The 17,477-nt window shown below is 44.6% G+C and overlaps 1 protein-coding gene across 1 annotated transcript in view; it reads left to right on the forward strand.

Moving 5' to 3' along the window:
• Pfas (phosphoribosylformylglycinamidine synthase) overlaps positions 1-17,477 on the forward strand; it is a 59,101-nt gene that overhangs the window by 31,640 nt on the left and 9,984 nt on the right. The window contains exon 18 of the mRNA XM_077663557.1: positions 9,707-9,975. Within this exon, the coding sequence (XP_077519683.1) occupies positions 9,707-9,975 (269 nt within the window). The remainder of the gene's footprint in view (positions 1-9,706; positions 9,976-17,477) is intronic.

Here is a 17,477-nt window from a genome sequence, read left to right on the forward strand (position 1 = left end):
AAAATGATAGGTGTAACGTTAAGAGACCGGAAGCGGGCAGAGTGGGTGAGGGAACAAACGCGGGTTAATGATATCTTAGTAGAAATCAAGAGGAAGAAATGGGCTTGGGCAGGGCATGTACTGTGAAGGCATGCAAGATAACCGCTGATCCTTAACAGTGTTGGTGGTAACGCGTTACTTTTTCGGTAACTTAGTAACGTACTCATTACCATTTGGGACCTGTAACGGGTAACATACTTACGTTAACATTTTTTGGTAACGTGAGGTGTCACGTTACTAGTTACTTTTTGTTCCAGTTGTCACCCACTCCGTTCCCTTTTTCTTGAAAAAAAAAAGCGCAGAGCGCCTTAAGTGATGTTGCAAATAAACAAACAGGTGCTTTCGACGACCTTTGTTGCGGCTCACATCCATGCCAGAAAACACCTGCTCTTGACGATGCATCCAACTAAAAAAAGAAGAGAAAATAGCCATAAAGCATGAAACACGTGCACGAAGACGCATTCCCACACTTGCCTTCGCCTAGCTCCCCTTCCCGAACCACTCGCACACACACACAACTCTCTAAAGAGTGGAAGCATGCCGAGCATTTTGGAACATCAAATTTTTCAGAATTACTCTAAAATTGTTGACAGTTTAGCGATGTTTTTTTTGCGAAGTTAGATTTGATGATGAAGTGCCATTTTGTGTTTAATGCCACATTCAGAAGATCGCTTTACCATGTGCCACAGAGTTAAAATCCAACACTTCAACTCTAAGGGCAATCCAACTCTACGGGCAACTTTAGGCCACTATAACATTGCTAAGCTCCTGCACATTTGTGCAAAGTCTTCTCGTTGAATAAGGATATCGCATAAAATGGTTGTTTGGGATAGAAGTTATATGTGAAATATGAGCTTTATAAAATTGTTATCGTGAGATCTTAAAGTGAAGATGCACTAATTAAAATTAATGGACATGATGTAACGGCAAAGTGACGTGCAGTACTTTTCTTTGGTAACGGTAACGGTAACACGTTACTTCTTTTATAGGTAACGTAGGGTGGTAACACGTTCCTTTTTTCTTAGCGTAACGAGTTACGTATTTAGTTACATTTTTTCGGTAACGCCTACAACACAGGTCCTTAAGGGTAACAGGAAGCGGCAGAAGGTTGGGTGGGCGGATGAGATTAGAAAGTTTGCAGGCATAGGGTGGGCACAGCTGGCAAAGGACAGGGTTAATTGCAGAGGCAGGGGAGAGGCCTTTGCACTGCAGTGGGTGTAGTTGAGTTGATGATGATGATGATGAGGATGTATGTTCCTGGATCCCCAAATTCTGCCCTACAGAAGCAATTCTTGATGCAGTCGAACTTGTTGCGGCTCCTGGTTGGGCAATTGCTATCAATATGTGCTGATGATGCACCATCGACAGGATACCTTGAGCATGCCAATGTCAAGTGGCTAGTCCTCCTCGTCACGTTTGGTGGCAGAAGAGCATGATCACCGCAGTATGAGGCAAGGCAGCAAGTGGAGCGCCACATGATTGTTGAGCACGAGAAGAACTCTCCTTCTTTTTTTTTGGTGCGAAAGCACCATTCCAGACAATTCCAGCAAGAATCTCGTTTGCACACTGTCCTGTGCACTGTCTTGTCCAGCTCAGAGTGAGCATCTTGTCTTGTCTTGTGCTCCAAACTAACTTGAACTTACCCGATTTACTTGGGTAAGCTCGGGTACGTCCGGGGGAGTGTCGCTCAAGCTGCAGGCAATGAGAGGAAGCTCGGGTAAGTTCGTAGGACCGTCGCACCAGCTGTAGCCAATGGGGGAAGCGCGTTGTGCCACCTAGGTCATGTAACGTTGTGACATCATCACAACCTGCCCACCGAATTGTGAGCAAACTGACCGCTGTGGTAGATGCAGTTAAATTAATGATTGCCCTGGAGAGGTTGCTCGAGAAGAGCAACATGGGTTGCTCTTCTGGCTGTGATAGAAACAGCCACCTGCCAGTGCAGTGGCTCATTGCTTAACCACTGTGCTGGTAGTGCTACAAGGACTCACTGCGATCTATGATTGTAAAGGACAGAATGACGAATTCTACATATATGGGCATTAGCTCACTAGAGCCTTTAAGGCGGAGCTTACGTGTCCCCTGCTTTCGCACATGTACTCGGTCTAACTACATTAAACCCCTATCACTTTTGTTTTGCCATGTCAATGTCGAACTCAGCTACCCAACTAGCACAAGTCGCCTGTTATCGCCGCGCCCCATCTTAACTTACGCCTAGTGGCACACTCGTTGAAGAAATAAAATGTGCTTCATTGAGGTCTTAGTATCGTGCATGTAGCGTGCGAGAACGTAGCTTCCAAAGAATTGCACCTTGCGAGTCTTCTCAATAACAAACTGTGACCACTGGTTGCTGCTATTCATGCGTGCCCACAGAAAGCTGCCAACATGAAGCTTACTGCATTTTCCAGCAGCGCTAAGCATCTTCTTTCAAGGCATGCGTTTTTGAGGGCCTCATCTGGTAAAAAGTTTTGTCGGCATTCCATACCTCCTGTGTTTATTTTTTTTTTTATTGTTACCGCAGCAGTGGCCTAGTGGTCTGAGCATCCGCATCGCATGCGAGAGGTGCAGGGTTCGATCCCCAGTGCCGCCGTATACTCACCAGTGATACAATGGGTACAAGCTTTCCCCTGGCCTCTTGCTCGGCTTATTTAGGGTGAAATGCTTGGGAAGTGGGTTTCCGACCCCACCTTGAGTAGAAGAAAAATACCTTGTGCCCTGGCGCTCTTTGGCCACAGATGCCCTTGCGCCATAAAAACCCATCATCATTTTTATTGTTTTTGCTGTTTTGGGTTGCCGCGTTACCTCCATGGGAACAGTGGAGGAATGACACAGAAGTAGCTCATCATTCTCCGCTTGCAGTGCCTCCTCATGCTCTGTTACCAAGTTGTGTAGGTAGAGGTGTTCGTTGTATCTTCCCCTAATACATACTTTGATGGTAGCACCTCCCTCTTTCATAATAAGCAAGCGTCCATCACAACTAGGCTGAGTACTTTCCGGATTTAACCAAAAAAAAAACGCCGATAAACAGTTGCGGTAAAAAAATTATGGGACTGGTTAAAACTGAAAAGCACCAGTTTCTGGCTGTGTTGAGGCTGGCCAAGAGTCATTCACCGAGAAAGAATTCTCCTCTTTTGCCTTTCAAGGAGTAGAAACTCTGAGGAGACTCTCAGAACAGTAACACCGATATTTCAAACCTTTGTCAACTAGAATATTGCCGCAGTGCTTCGTTTCCTCTTTTGAAAAGTGCAGTGAGCACCACCGAGCACCTAAACACTGCAGCACACTCTATTGAAGGGAGGTTTTTGTCATTAGTACCAGTTTTACCGGTCAGTGAGTGGCACCACTTTTTTAAAATCTACGGCGAAGAAACCTCAAATTTGGCCGAGCTCATGGGCAAAAGCGGTAACAGTCTCAGCAGAGAGTACTGTATCATGGCTCTGATCAAAAGCTGCTAGAATAGCATCGTTAAGTCTATCACTTACTAGGTATTGAACAACAACAAAAAAAACCATCTCCACAGTGAGCCCCTCATGATGATTTTCTATCAGCCTGTTGCCAATGCTGTGCAGCATTAGTGCCAAGTTTCCCCATTTCTCAAAAGCACCGACACCATCAGAGAGAGGAGCCGAAAGCTCAAAGCGCTAGTCTAAACTGTAATATGTGCAGGAACTTCTGAGAATGGACTTTCTATACGAGACGTCTACCCCATTACTGAGACCCTTCAGCCGGAGCAAGAACCTCCTATACGAGATGTGTCCTGTCGTTGACGTGAAGCTTGTCGCCCTGCTAAAAAAAATGGAATCAGGAACTGCAGAAGACCACTGAAACATGGACAGTCAAATTAAATTAATATGATAGATGACGACCTAGGTTTGTAAGTCGCAGCTCCTGTACATCATTGCAGTTCACAGATGACCCCTATACACACGTCCCAGTTGTTGACAACTGTGGAAGACTGAGCTGGAAGAGGATTTCGTGCACTGCTATCAGACCTTTAGTGAGGGATGACTCCAGCCTGAAAAAGCTGTAGCTGGAGGCCGGAACTTGCCACCATATCGGGACAGCGCCGTTGCTTTTTCGCTGTGTTGTTTTTGAAACTGTATGCATGCGACTACTTCGTTTTGTCCCGATCTTCTTTTAACATCTCCAGTCCTAATGCTGAATGAGCATTTTCGAAGTTGGGTGCTGTCAACAAAAGCATGCTAACTGAACAGAGTCATAAAGGTTGGCAAGTGTACTACTACCACTAACTATGCACATTATATTTATGAATGAAGTAAAAAAAAAATAAGGTCCTGGCGTGCATGCCCACTTTTCTAGACTGATCTTTTTTTCCACCGATAATTACCGCTTTTAGAGTTTGCGCCGTACCACTAGCCAAAAAAACACCAATTTTCCAAGATGAAATAAACATCAAAAAACATCTGCTGACACACACACATTAAGGAAGCCAACAGTCACCGAAACCAAGGGCATAGGGGAATGTTTCTAATTTTTTTTTAAATTGTAGTGCCAATCAATTGGTTTAAAGAAAACTACTTATAAAGCAGCAGAAAAAACAACCATGCCACCTGTGGGATCCGAACCCACGACCTCCGAATATCGCGTCCGGTGCTCTACCAACTGAGCTATGGCGACGGCTGTCCCATCTGTTGCTTTCGTGGGCATTTATGTTTTGCGTGTAAGCGATATTCGGAGGTCGTGGGTTTGGATCCCACCGACGGCATGGTTGTTTTTTCTGCTGCTTTATAAGTAATTTTAACCAATAAGTAAACCAATATGTTGGCACTACAATTTTAAAAAAATTAGAAACATTTTCCTACGCCCTTAGTTTCGGTGACTGTTGGCTTCCTTAAATATGTTTGTCAAAACGAGCCCCTCATTCAATTTGCCTTGGTCGAGGGTGGCGCTGGTGGTGTTGTGGTATTGCATCATAGGTCTGTAAGGACGGAAGGGATCCTTGCTTTTGCACTCCATTCATGAGCAAACTTATGCTTTGTGTGTAGGGCGGTGGCTCAGTGGTTATGGCGCTCGGCTGCTGACTCAAAAGACCCGGCCGCGTCGGTCCAGTTTCGATGGAGGCGAAATTCTAGAGGCCCGTGTACTGTGCGATGTCAGTGCGTGTGAAAAAACCCCAGATGGTCGAAATTTCAGCAGCCCTTCATAACGGCATCCCTCATGACATTATACCCCCATAGACCAAAGCTTTGTGTAGAAGTGTACAACTTGGTGGGGGCCATGTTCACTTCGATTCTATCTATGTGGTGAATTTGAGCCCCTTTGAAGTGCTTTGGAATGGTTTTTCCAAGAAAGACAATATACAGTGCCTAAAGAGACCGTCAAATAGTTACACTAACAAAAAAATGTTGTGAAATCAGCCAGGTGTACTGAATGTTGTCATGAGCATAGTTTTTTATGTGCATGTGTATTATTTGCTTTGCAGTGCAGTAATCACCATGTAATTCATTGTTGGGTAACGCTAAAGAATTTCATTTTGTACTATTGGTTTTTACGTTGACTTACTCTTTAGTGTCCACCTCTTTGAAGCTGTAAATTTGTCTGATGTCAGTACATAATGTGGCACGATGTGAACTCTTCTCACTCTTATCTTCTAGGCTTAAAGAAGCATGTCTATAGCCTTACATCAGCTGTCACTTAAAATGTACTTATTTGTTCATTTTCGTGCTTCAGCTCATTTGCAGGCGTCTTATTGTGTGCTTTTACTTTGAACGACAAACATCAAGTCAGCCAAACTTCCAAAAACTTTTAGATCAAATCTGGAGTATTCTTATTTCACTCCATGAACACCTGCTAATTGCGGCAGCACACGCGAGGAGGCGCCCAGGTTGTACCTGCCAGGTGCCTGCGTGGGAAGCAGCATGGCAGTGTGTGCTACTTCCGCGGGACAAGTCTGAGCTGATGGCAGCTGCCGCAGCCGCTCTTCTCCACATGAAATTCGCTAAGCAAGCGGGACGGTGCAAGCATGGCTAGCAAAAAGCACTTGGATGGGTGCCCCTTTTTGACACCTGGTGTGGTGTGTACGCCTAGCAGGTGTCCATGTGGTCACCGCTTAAAAGCAGCAGCTATACAACGATGCAGTTGAGATTGGCAGTTGGAAGTTCCACAAATAGGTGAAATAGGTGCAAATTACGTACTGTTTTTCAGCAGCATGAGGATAGAGCACAACAAAAGACACATGACAAACATGTCTGGTTCACGTACATGGCTCTGCAAGTTCCAGTGGCTATATTTTCAGAAACTTGACACAGCTTCAATGAGTGGACAGAGCTCCAATGCATCCTCTTTTTTTTTCATGTAATAGCCTTTTGTGTTACCAAAATGCAATTTTGAAAATTTCTGCTGTGCCGTTAAACCTGTCTTGTGTGCCAGAAGTATTCAAAATATTTGCTTCATAATTATTAAAAAAAAAAAAAAACTACTGCTTGCTTCGAATTCACTTCAAACCAAGAAAGACACTATTTGCACCAGCCAACTTTTTTCATTAAGTTATTATTTAAGACCATCTAGTGTACACAATCCCAGACTGCACAACTGCATCCCCAGGACATCCTGAGAACGCATTTATGAGGACATTTCATCGTCCTGAAAATGTGTTCTACTGATCGTCAACACGTCCTCACTGGTCCTGTTGTCCGGCTTCATTACATTCCCAGAAAGCCCTCAAAATTGCCTCACCTTTTTGTTCAGTTTTCAGAACTTAAGATGATGATTTGGTGCAGAGAATGCATGTTATCATTTGCTTGCTTGCTGTGGGCATGCACTCACAAGTGCAGTAAAACCTCGTTGATACTTCTTTTTTATTGCGGGAAAAAACGTATTATGCGAGAAAACGTATGATCCAAACGGCCTGGTTTTGAGAAATGTGACTGTTGAATGAGGTAAAAGGACATTTATTTACAATTTCACTTTATAAAAATGTCGATTGGCATTTCTTGACACAAAAGCTGAACAGATCCTATTCCAGTGCTCGCTGAATTCAGTCCGCGTTTGCGCTTTCATTAGCGCGTAAGGAAATTCGTAAAGTGTCCGGTCTGTCGATGGCAGTGACGAAGGTGACAGAAATCTCTTCCTTCTCATTTTCGGATGCTTCGCCCCTTTGCTCCCCAGTACTGTGAGAAAGCCATTGCGGCGGCTGATTGTCGCAGTGTTCCTGCTTTTTAAGCTGCATTTCCCAGGCCCGGCCCGTTCGTATATAAGCGCATCGCTGTAGTTCGCAGAAGCTTCGCCTCCTTTCCCTTATGTACCGCGAAGAAACCTCAGCGTTTCTCCTCTTCATACCGCGTCCCTGCAGAAACGGCCGTCGCGAATGCTAGCGCGCCGTTTTTTTTTTTGTTCTTGGTGATGGTGGTGATGCTTCGCCTCCTTGCATCGAGGCACTACAGAGAAACCACCACGGCGAGTGACTGCCGCAAAAAACATATCGCGTGGCCTCTCGTTCGGCCCACTTGTATGTTTTCACTTGTGTGGTTTGTTAACAAACGTATTATACGACACCATTTGTCGTAATTTTAAACGTAGTAGCCGGGAAATCGTGTTTTCCGGGAACGTATTAATCGGGAAAAATATAGTGTAACTCTGTGGGACATTTTTAATGTCCGCGATTTTGAGCGTACGAACCGGGAAATCCTATAAACCGGGAACTCATCAACAAGGTTGTATTGTATTGCGAAACACCTCTCCTTTTCTTCTGTTCTGCTGGGTGCTGACAAAAACTAATTTTGCAAGAGCTTGATCACGTTTATCAAGACTGAGTAGCCTGACCACCACTTTATCAGTGCCCATGGGTTAGTGTTCATGCAGTATTTTCTTACAATGGCAGCTATAGCTCTGTCTGGACTTTAATTTTGCCCTCTCAATGGCAAAATCACTCTACAACTACTGTGGGCTGAAAATCTAAGTCCAGCCCTACCAGTAACGGGCAGTGCGCAGGTTCTGATTGAGGGGAGACATAGGTCTTAAAATGAAAATGTTTATTATTAGAAATATTATAATGCAAGTAAGCTTGTGTATGTATTTCTTCCTCCTGTTTTTAAAAATATAATTGGTTTTGATATATCTTTATTAGTTACATATTGCAAAATAACTCAAGCCTAATTTGGTAATTTCTTATAGGTTATGAAGACACTTTTCCTCGTTATTTTTTGGTTCCGATTGAAATGTGGCTGCAGCTCAGAAACCTGCCATGCACAGCAATGCTATTTATATTGTTATTGAGATACATTATCCTATAAAAATGTTCAGTTATGTCAAAGCTCCATAATTACCAAATATAATTAAGTGACATTATTTTTCAGAAAATTTGATATCTTCGACTCAGCCATAAAAAAAAAAAGCATATAGCTCCATAGTTCACTTCTTTCTGAATTCGACGATACAAAATTAAGCGATATTGCACCATAAAAACGTAACAAAACTTCAATAAGGATAGTCATGTTGGCAAAAAATGCAAAGCTGAGAAAATAGCATTTGAAGTGCGCGCTCCAGCTATTCGGAGGTCATTGTAGAGGCCTCAGAAAATGGTGAAATGCAGACGTTCTAAGAGGATTTCACAATGGTAAGTAATACCAGCATGTAGGATAGGGCGCCAGCTTTTGAATAAGACCTCAACGGCAGCCATCGGGGATGCGGTTGCGAGAAGCGAAAGGTGCCAAGTGCTGCTGCATTTTGCTCTGAACTCGCTTTTTTCACTTCTTTGGAGGCGTCAATTATATCAATTTTTTAGTAGTTTGAGGTTGAATGAGACCTTGAAACTTTGTAGGTAGGTACTTATCGAAAATCTCCAGTAAAATCACCTGTAACCCTTATTGCCATACTCCACGTGCACCCCTCATGTAATGGGGCCTTTGAGGTATCAATAAATAAATAAATATTGTATTCAAATGTGCCATTTTTGAAAAATCAAAATTTTTGCATTTTTTTATTATTTCAAGACTCATGTCTCTCCTTACACATCAAATGTTTTAAGATATACCCTGAAGACATATCGTTTTCTGGGTCAAAGTTATTCTGTTTATTATGCCACTATTGCACACAAATTTCTTTTAACTGAGCCTGTAGTTTTATGTAATGAGAGCCGTGTGTGTGAGATAAAGTGGGCTTGATTTCAGTGCGATCCCGCAATATTGCCTTGTGAGGGGACATTGGTACGACATTTGAGAAATTTTTATCCTTCCGTCGTCAAGCAGCGTACAAACTGAGGACATCCTTTCGAGGTTGTTTGGCCATGATCGATGCATTCAAAAGGTCCTGAGGATGTCCTGTTTGAGATGAGGACGTTGTGTGGAGGTTTTGCGTTTTGTGGGATGAAATACACGCACAAATATTGTTACCTGTCAGTCAGTATAGCTTATTGTTCAAAGCATTCTTCTTTGACAAGAATGCCATTGCAACACTGTGTGCAGTGTAAGAATAAAGGGCTGAGCAATAACTCGCAGCTCATTTCAAATAAAGTTTATTGCATGATGTTATAGAAGGAGGTTCTATAATCAGTGATTGTATTGGGACCTTCCGTCAATGTAATTGCACAATTGCATTTCAGTCATTCATATGGTTATGAAAGCTTAACACCTGATCCCATTTGCATTCTGCACTGTTGAAAGCATCTTTGAGGCATTCAAGCTGAAACTTTGGGTTTTACCTCTTTTAGGTGGTGTCCTAAAGGCAGGGCATGACATCAGTGATGGTGGCCTTATAACATGCCTGCTGGAAATGGCATTTGCGGGCAATTGTGGGTTGGACGTGAATGTGCCTTCAGGAGGTGCTGGCAATGTCCTTGAAGCTCTCTTCCATGAGGAGGTTGGCTGGCTGCTCGAGGCCAATCCCGCCGATGAAAAGCGCATCCTCGAAGCATACCAGAAGGTTGGAGTGTACTGTGTTCCCATTGGTCACAGCAAGGTCTTTGGTCCTCAAGCCAAGGTAAAGAACTGCAGTGATTTCACCATGTCTAAAGGTTTATTTCATGTTTATTTTGTAATCTTGCAGTAATTGGTCTGGCCAAATTGCTGCAAAAATTTAAAACTTAAAGTACCGGTAGAGGTAACTGTTCCAAACATAGCAAACAATGCTGTGGAGGCTGGGAAGTACTGTGTCCGTGAGGCCATATTACTCCGCCACATATCCTTCGTTCTTCGCAAAGCTTTGGTAAATACGAAGAGAGGTATAAAACGAAGTGCTAGCATTGAAAATTGTGGTTGAAGGTGTGAGGCACGCATTGTTCGGGCCCTATGGCTATAATTTTCACCAACTGTGAACTACTTTTTAGGTGTGGATGGCATAAGAGCGACTTGCCCTACTAGCTGCGTATCATGCTCAAAGATAACAGCACGAAAAACGGAAACGAAGGGTAGAAAAACACAGGACAAGCGCTGACTCTCAACTGAAGTTTATTCACAGGAAACAGACAGATATAAGGGACCAGGCAACAACCAAACAACAAAGCCTCAAGGCACGTGTTACTACGCAGGGTCAAGATAGGCAACCTATCACACAGGAGCAGAGGTGGTTTGCTGACGCACAATCTCGGTTTTTTTCTTCATTTGGTAGGCTTTGAAGATTTCTCTGGTCAGTTGGTGAGGGTGTTTATACAATATGTCGCTATAGTGTGACTTACCAGAGCATGCCAAATGAAGAGAAAACCGAGACTGCGCGTCAGCAAATGATCTCTGCTGCTCCTGCACGATAGTGAGGTTGCCTATCTTGACCCAACGTAGTAACACGTGCCTTGTGGCATTGTTGTTTGGTTGTTGCCCGGTCCCTTATATCTGTCTGTTTCCTGTGAATAAACCTCAGTTGAGAGCCAGTGCTTGTCCTGTGTTTTTCTACCTTTCGTCTCCATTTCTCGCGCTGTCACTTTTGAATATGTATCATCAACTCACCCGCCTAGCTGCTGCATATCATAGACCACGAGATGTAATTCTTACTTCTCAGAGTCTTGATGAGTTGTAGGACGAAAACACGGCAAGAGGTAAAACGAAGTCCAGGAGGTCGCCAGTCGCAGCACTTAAGATTTTTCTCAACAGATGTGCTCGTTTTCACTTTGGTTGTATGGCAAGCTACTTTCTGGGCTTGTACTTAGCCTGCTCAAACAGGCACGCTAGCTTGGGCAGCATTGACTGCTTTGTCTGAAATAAATCGAGTGGAGGTAGTAACTGTTCCTTAATTCTGTCAGTTTTGTTATGAAGCTACCACAATAACTTAGTGAGTGGGAGTGATATTGTTACTAACTGGCACAAAATGATAAGAGAGAGAGATGACTTCATTCAAGGTCAAATAAAGACCCTAGATACACATTCTCATTAAGCGATAAGAGCCAGCTGGTTGATGTGAGCCAGCCTCATCAGTGGGGATGTCACGGATCTCCCCGAATAACACTCGGACCAAAAGAATGGACTAGGCGACAGGTGTACCCACACAGACGCACATTTAATACACCCTACGTGACACACACACACTAGCACACAAAACTAACAAAGCTAACACAAAACACAGACTATAAATACACACGACCCGGGGACACTGCTACCAGCGTCTACTACTAGCATCCTACTGTTAGCGGAACGGCCAACCAGCAGCCAGCTCAAGGTCCAATGAGACCTAGTGAGCCACGCATACTGGATGGCCAGGAACAGTGGTACCTTGGACTAGGGGCGCCAACCACGCTCAGCCTGGAAGACATCGGCAATCTTCGGGCAAGCAGCAAGACTCCTTTATTAGAGCAATAAAGTTTATTCACTCACTCACTCCCTCGGGAACCCATAACGCGAAAACATTTCCACAAGACCCTCCACCCCTTGGTTACTGTCAATAGTTCTCAGTGGAATAGCGTCAGGATAACGAGTGGCCATGTCAACCAGAATAAGCACATATCTATTGCCTTTGGCGGATACTGGATAGATTGGCCCCACAATGTCAATCGCCACTCACTGAAACGGTAGGTCGATGGCTGGCATCTTGCCCAGAGGTACGGGACCAACTCTTCCCTTCGGAACTGTGCGCTGGCACACGTCACATGAGCAAACAAAGCGCTTAACGTCACTCTGAACACCTGGCCAAAAGAACTCCTAGGTGATCCTAGACACCGTGCGCTAAGTGTAGCACGGTCTCTCGCATATCTCTTGGTAACAGCAGCTGTTGGACCCGCCTTCCTGAACTAAATATGCACTCCCTGTGCAGAAGACAAATTACCAATTGATATTCGAATGACGTACGACTCTTCTTTCTTTTCACTTTTTCCCCGACTCTTTCGAAGCAGGCCTTCAAGCTCGGGTCTTCTTTTTGCCTAATTGCAGTTTCGCCCGGTGTTATGCTCAGACCCATCGTAACAGGAGTAAAGAGCGGATGCTGCTTTGCTCGGGCTGTCGCTTGAGCTCTTGTCTCCACTGCCGACGAGAGACTGACTGCACCCGTCTGAGCTGTCGCGGGCCTTTTCTCCTTTGGATGTCCTTCAACGTCGAGCATCCTCCACTCGGGATCGGGGTCTTCGACACTTCTTGCACCCGTAATGTTTCCCAAGATGAGATCGTAGATGGGTTGGTCTATGCATTTTGCCACTACCTGCCCGTATAATATGGCATGGACTCAAGAATCCTGGCTTCAGGAAGGTACCTTAGTGTGCTATCTACAAAAATGACGGCCGACGCTTCCCCTGTAAGATCCTCGTCCTTTACCAGGCTTCTCCGAACCAAGACTGTATTGGCTCCGCTGTCTCTAAGCACCAATATAGGACGGTCCCCTATTTGCCCAACCACCACCGGCATTGCTGCTTTCGACTTGGGTGTTCCACTCACTGCCTCATTTTCTAGCAGCGTTTTCTCTCCTTTCAGCTGTGGAACTTCGGGTGGCATGACATGTTCTACACTAGAGTCGACAACGCATGCAGCTTGGTCCTGCGTTCTGTATCGGCACTCATCCAGAGTATGACCCCTCCTCTTACAACCTTGACATACAACCTGTGTTTTTTGGGCAGCGCTACTATTCCGACAGTCAGCTGCATGATGTCCCACCTTGCCGCAGAGAAAACACCTTATTGGCGCCTGAGATGCGCCGATATGCTCTTGGTTTTGCCGCATCTGTCTCTTGGGTCTTTTGGGTTTCCTCCTTTGCCTTACTCAAATTTCTTGGTTCTTGAGCCTCGAGGAATTGGTCTGCAGTGTCGGCGAACTCTTCCAATGAACACAACTTTCTTTCTTTCAGGAATAGCGCTAGCTTTGAGCTGCAACACGCTAAAAATTGCTCTGTGACCAGCTTGTCACGTACTCCTTCAAAACTCTTTTTTGTGTTTGACATATCCAGCCACCTATCAAAATAGTTGGTTAGCCTGCAGGAAAACTGCTTAGCGGTTTCCGAATCCTTAGGTTTCGGGTGCAAAATCTCTCACGAAAACCCTCTGCCGTAAGCCTGAATCTTTGGAGGAGCGCCTTTTTGACTTTCTCGTAGTCCATGGAATCAGCAGCAGGCATCCTTCCAAAAACATTCAGCGCCTCTCCGACTAAACACATGCTCAATGCCGTGGCCCATTCACTGCGCTCCCAGCCTTGCCTCAAAGCTATCTGATCGAATCGTTGCAGATATGCGTCCAGATCAACTCTTTTGTCATCGAATGGAGCCATCAGCTTTCTTGGGCAAACTCTGACCGGTCTAGGAGATTTTGCACCCGCTAAGGAACGCTGATCATTGTCCGTGATCTCATATCCCACATGCGCCCGTTTCCACAAAATAAACTCCTTCTCCCGTTCTATCCTTCATTTCACCTGTTCTTCTGCCTCGCGAGCTCTTCTCTCTGCCTCCCGAGCTCTTTTCTATTCTCCCTCTTCTGCCTCGCGAGCTCTTTTCTATTCTCGCTCTTCTGTCTCGCGAGCATCTGCACGTGCTTCCTCCCTTTCCTCTCTCTGCTTATATGTCTCCTCTCTCTGCCTCTTTCTTTCCTCCTCATAGAGATGCATCGCCTCTTTTTTGCTTAACCCTAGCTTGAACGCCAGTTCTAACGTTTTGCCAAATCCATACTTTCTCCGGAAAGATCCGAGACAAAGCAAGAAGAAAAAAGGAAATGAATCCTGGCACAGGCTCGCCAGTTATCTTTGTCACGGATCTCCCCGAATAACACTCCGACTGAAAGAATGGACTAGGCGACAGGTGTACCCACACAGACGCACATATAATACACCCTACGTGATACACACTAGCACACAAAACTAACAAAGCTAACACAAAACACAAAGACTATAAATACACACGACCCGACCCGGGAACACTGCTACCAGCGTCTACTACTAGTGTCCTACCCGTAGCAGTCGGCGTTCGTGCTCACGGTTGGTTCGATGCGGCTGCGGCGTTGTATGGATCCAGTAGCCGGTGTCGAGGCGGCGTTCGACGTGCTTGGGCGGGCATTGCTGGCGGCGTCGCTGGCTGCGTCGTATAAGCTCCCGGTCCAAGCGCCCGTGGAAGTGATGCCGGTGTTGTTGGTGTTGGGGGCATCACCCGGATGGGTGGCAACAGCGCTAGAGACACCCCTGGCCGTAGCAGGTGGTAGCGTCCTCCTTTGACTCCCCGGAACGGGCTCAAGCACGGCAGGAAGTCCACGATGCGAAGCCGTAGAACGCGAGCCCACCGGAGCAGTAGCCGGCGTCGCTCTTTTCCAGCTGGTGCGTCCCTGACCCGCCGGAGCCTCTGCTTCTCTGTTCTTCCCCCCGTGCGTCGCTCTCCCTCGCCCTTTTATAGTCTTGGCGTTAGTCCACGTTAGCCTTGTTGTCTCTTCTTCTTCTCTTCACCAATCATCTCTCTCCGCCTCACCGAATGCTTCTCCACCAATCATCTCTCTCCACCTCACCGAATGCTTCTTCATCTTCTTTATTCTTCGGCTAATCCAGTTGTCTTCTTCACTCCTCTTTCCTTTAAAACCTAATTTAGGCTCCTTAATATATGTGACAGGGGAGCGGGGGGCTGGGGCATTGTGGATCGATTGAGGATGGCTAAGGGGCAAGCAAACAGATGATGGTCAGCAAGGCAGGCTTTTTCAATACATAGATATGTATTGAAAAAGCCCACCTTGCTACAGGTTTCAACATAGCTGCAGAAAACTGCTTTTGTGATGTATGATCAGCTTCAAATGAAATGTGAGCAGCAAAATGAGACCTTAGTTGAGGGAAACTGATGGCAGGTGCAAAAGTGTTTACGAACCCAACCTGTGTATTTCCTATTTGACCACTAATGCTTTTGCATTTTGTGTCTGTTGTCCCACTTGCGTTTTGTTTAATGTTCATGTTACCCATGTCACTACACATGGTACCTGTGGCCACCGTTGTAACAGCATAAACAAAAAAAGTTAACAAATGTGTAAGAGCAGATAGGTTTAAACTTGCAGCCTACTGACAAAAAAAAAACAATGTTTACTGCTTTCATGTGCCATCAAATGGAACATACAATTTTTTTTCTCCGATTTTTTTAATCTGTCTCTTCTAAAATCATTTGGAAATGACGGCAGTAATATGTGTAGTAAGTAAATATGCATTTGCAGATACTTTGATATCATGCTTGAAATTTGACACTGCTAAAACCTGGCCACAATAGACACGTTTCCAAAATATATACGTGCGTGCGTGTTGAGCATTGGTAAGTAACAGCGATGGCAGGCTAGAACTGAACCAATTGGGCGAGTTGGCAATCCATTGAGTAATACATATGCTGCAATAGACAAGAGAAAGAAAGAAAAAAAATTGAGGAATGTGAAAGCATGTGTTTTGAGGAAAGGAAAGAACGCAGTAGCTCTCAAATCTTGCCAGCTCAGCTGACATCTCAACCCTCGGGCCTAAAGGGTGCAACTGAAGGTATATGTCATCTGTCTAAACCTGAATGCTGAACGTAAAAGCGCAAAAAACAAGGACGTAGAATAAGACACACAACACGAGCGCTCACTTCCTACTGATCTTTATTACATGCAAGAAACAGATCTTTATACTCTCGATAATGCCTGCAAGGCATTACTACAGAGTAGAGAAAGATAGATGAGTCATCGAGCGTCACGCTTGAATGATAAAAGATAGGAAATCTCTTTTTGTGAGAGCAGAATTGACGGAGCACTTACACAGTCATCCCGTTGCATGTAATAAAGATCAGTTGGAAGTGAGCGCTCGTGTTGTGTGTATTATTCTACGTCCTTGTTTTTTGTGCTTTTACGTTCAGCATGGTAAACCAACTCGCCCAAACTCGGCCTTTACTGTCTAAACCCCTGTCGCAAGTTTCTGAAAGTATGCATGAAGGTGCATATATTATTGGTCTGAACCCTGTTGCAAGCTGGCCTCCAACTTGACTAAAGCATGTAAGCTGTATGCAGAGAGAAATGCTATGACACCACTCAGAATGCTGTACAATGAACGGTTGCTGAAAATTTTGGTGAATGTGTTCGGGAATACTACCACCACATTGTGTTCAACCAGTTGTGACATCGCCGGGATTTCATTCGAACCTAGGATATCTGTTGGTCATACCTGAAAGCCACGCTGGCGCTTCCCTTCCCATCATTAATTAGTGATGACGTCATTGTTTTTCATTTTATTAAATAACTCATTTTTCTTAATTAGAGAAAAAAAATTCTTGATTGTTTTTACTAATTAACAATTTGACAGCATCATTCTTCATCACGGCATATAACACCATAAAGTTATTACTCATTATCATTAAACACTTACACATTCATTCGTCTGGAGTGGCGTCATCGTGTGGACACATTTTGTGGACAAGGTTTGTGCACACAACTGAGCCATATAATGCTTTTGCATTAATAAAAGTGCCCAGCATTGAGTAATACTGCATGATTTGAAACAGGGACAAAGGAAAACAGGACAGCGCTCGTCCTCGTCCGTCTTCCTTTGTCCCTGTTTCAAATCGCGCTGTAAAATTCAGTGATGGCAGAAAACACCAGCTGTGGGTTTGCAGCAAGAAGTGCAACTGAGATGAAAGGACATCGCAAATAATTTTAAGTTTAAAGTATATAGCTGCCTTTCAATATGCATAAGTGATCAAGATGGACATGGCGAAGTTCTAGGCCAGTTGGCCCGATGTGAAATGAAAATGAAAATTGGTTTTTAGGGAAAGGAAATGGCTCAGTATACAGCCTGCACAAACTGTATCGCAGTAAAGTAGGGTGCATGTTGACTTCACAGTGCAAAACAGACAAGGACAAAAGACAAGAAATTACAGGGGCGGGCACCTTTCGTATCCTAAAAATTAAGCAAGATCAAGCCATCACTTGTGTAAGGTGCCCGTCCCCGTTGTTTCGTGTCTTCCATCCTTGTCTGTTTCGCGTTGTGAAGTCAACATGAATAATCACCAACTTTCCCAAACGAGAATTCAGAGTAAAATAAGCGTCACTGACAGAATTCAGGCAAAATGACCTTAAAAACTAATGAAAAACAAAAGCAAGA

This window comes from Amblyomma americanum, chromosome 4, assembly GCF_052857255.1.
Source record: "Amblyomma americanum isolate KBUSLIRL-KWMA chromosome 4, ASM5285725v1, whole genome shotgun sequence".
Lineage (NCBI taxonomy): Eukaryota > Metazoa > Arthropoda > Arachnida > Ixodida > Ixodidae > Amblyomma > Amblyomma americanum.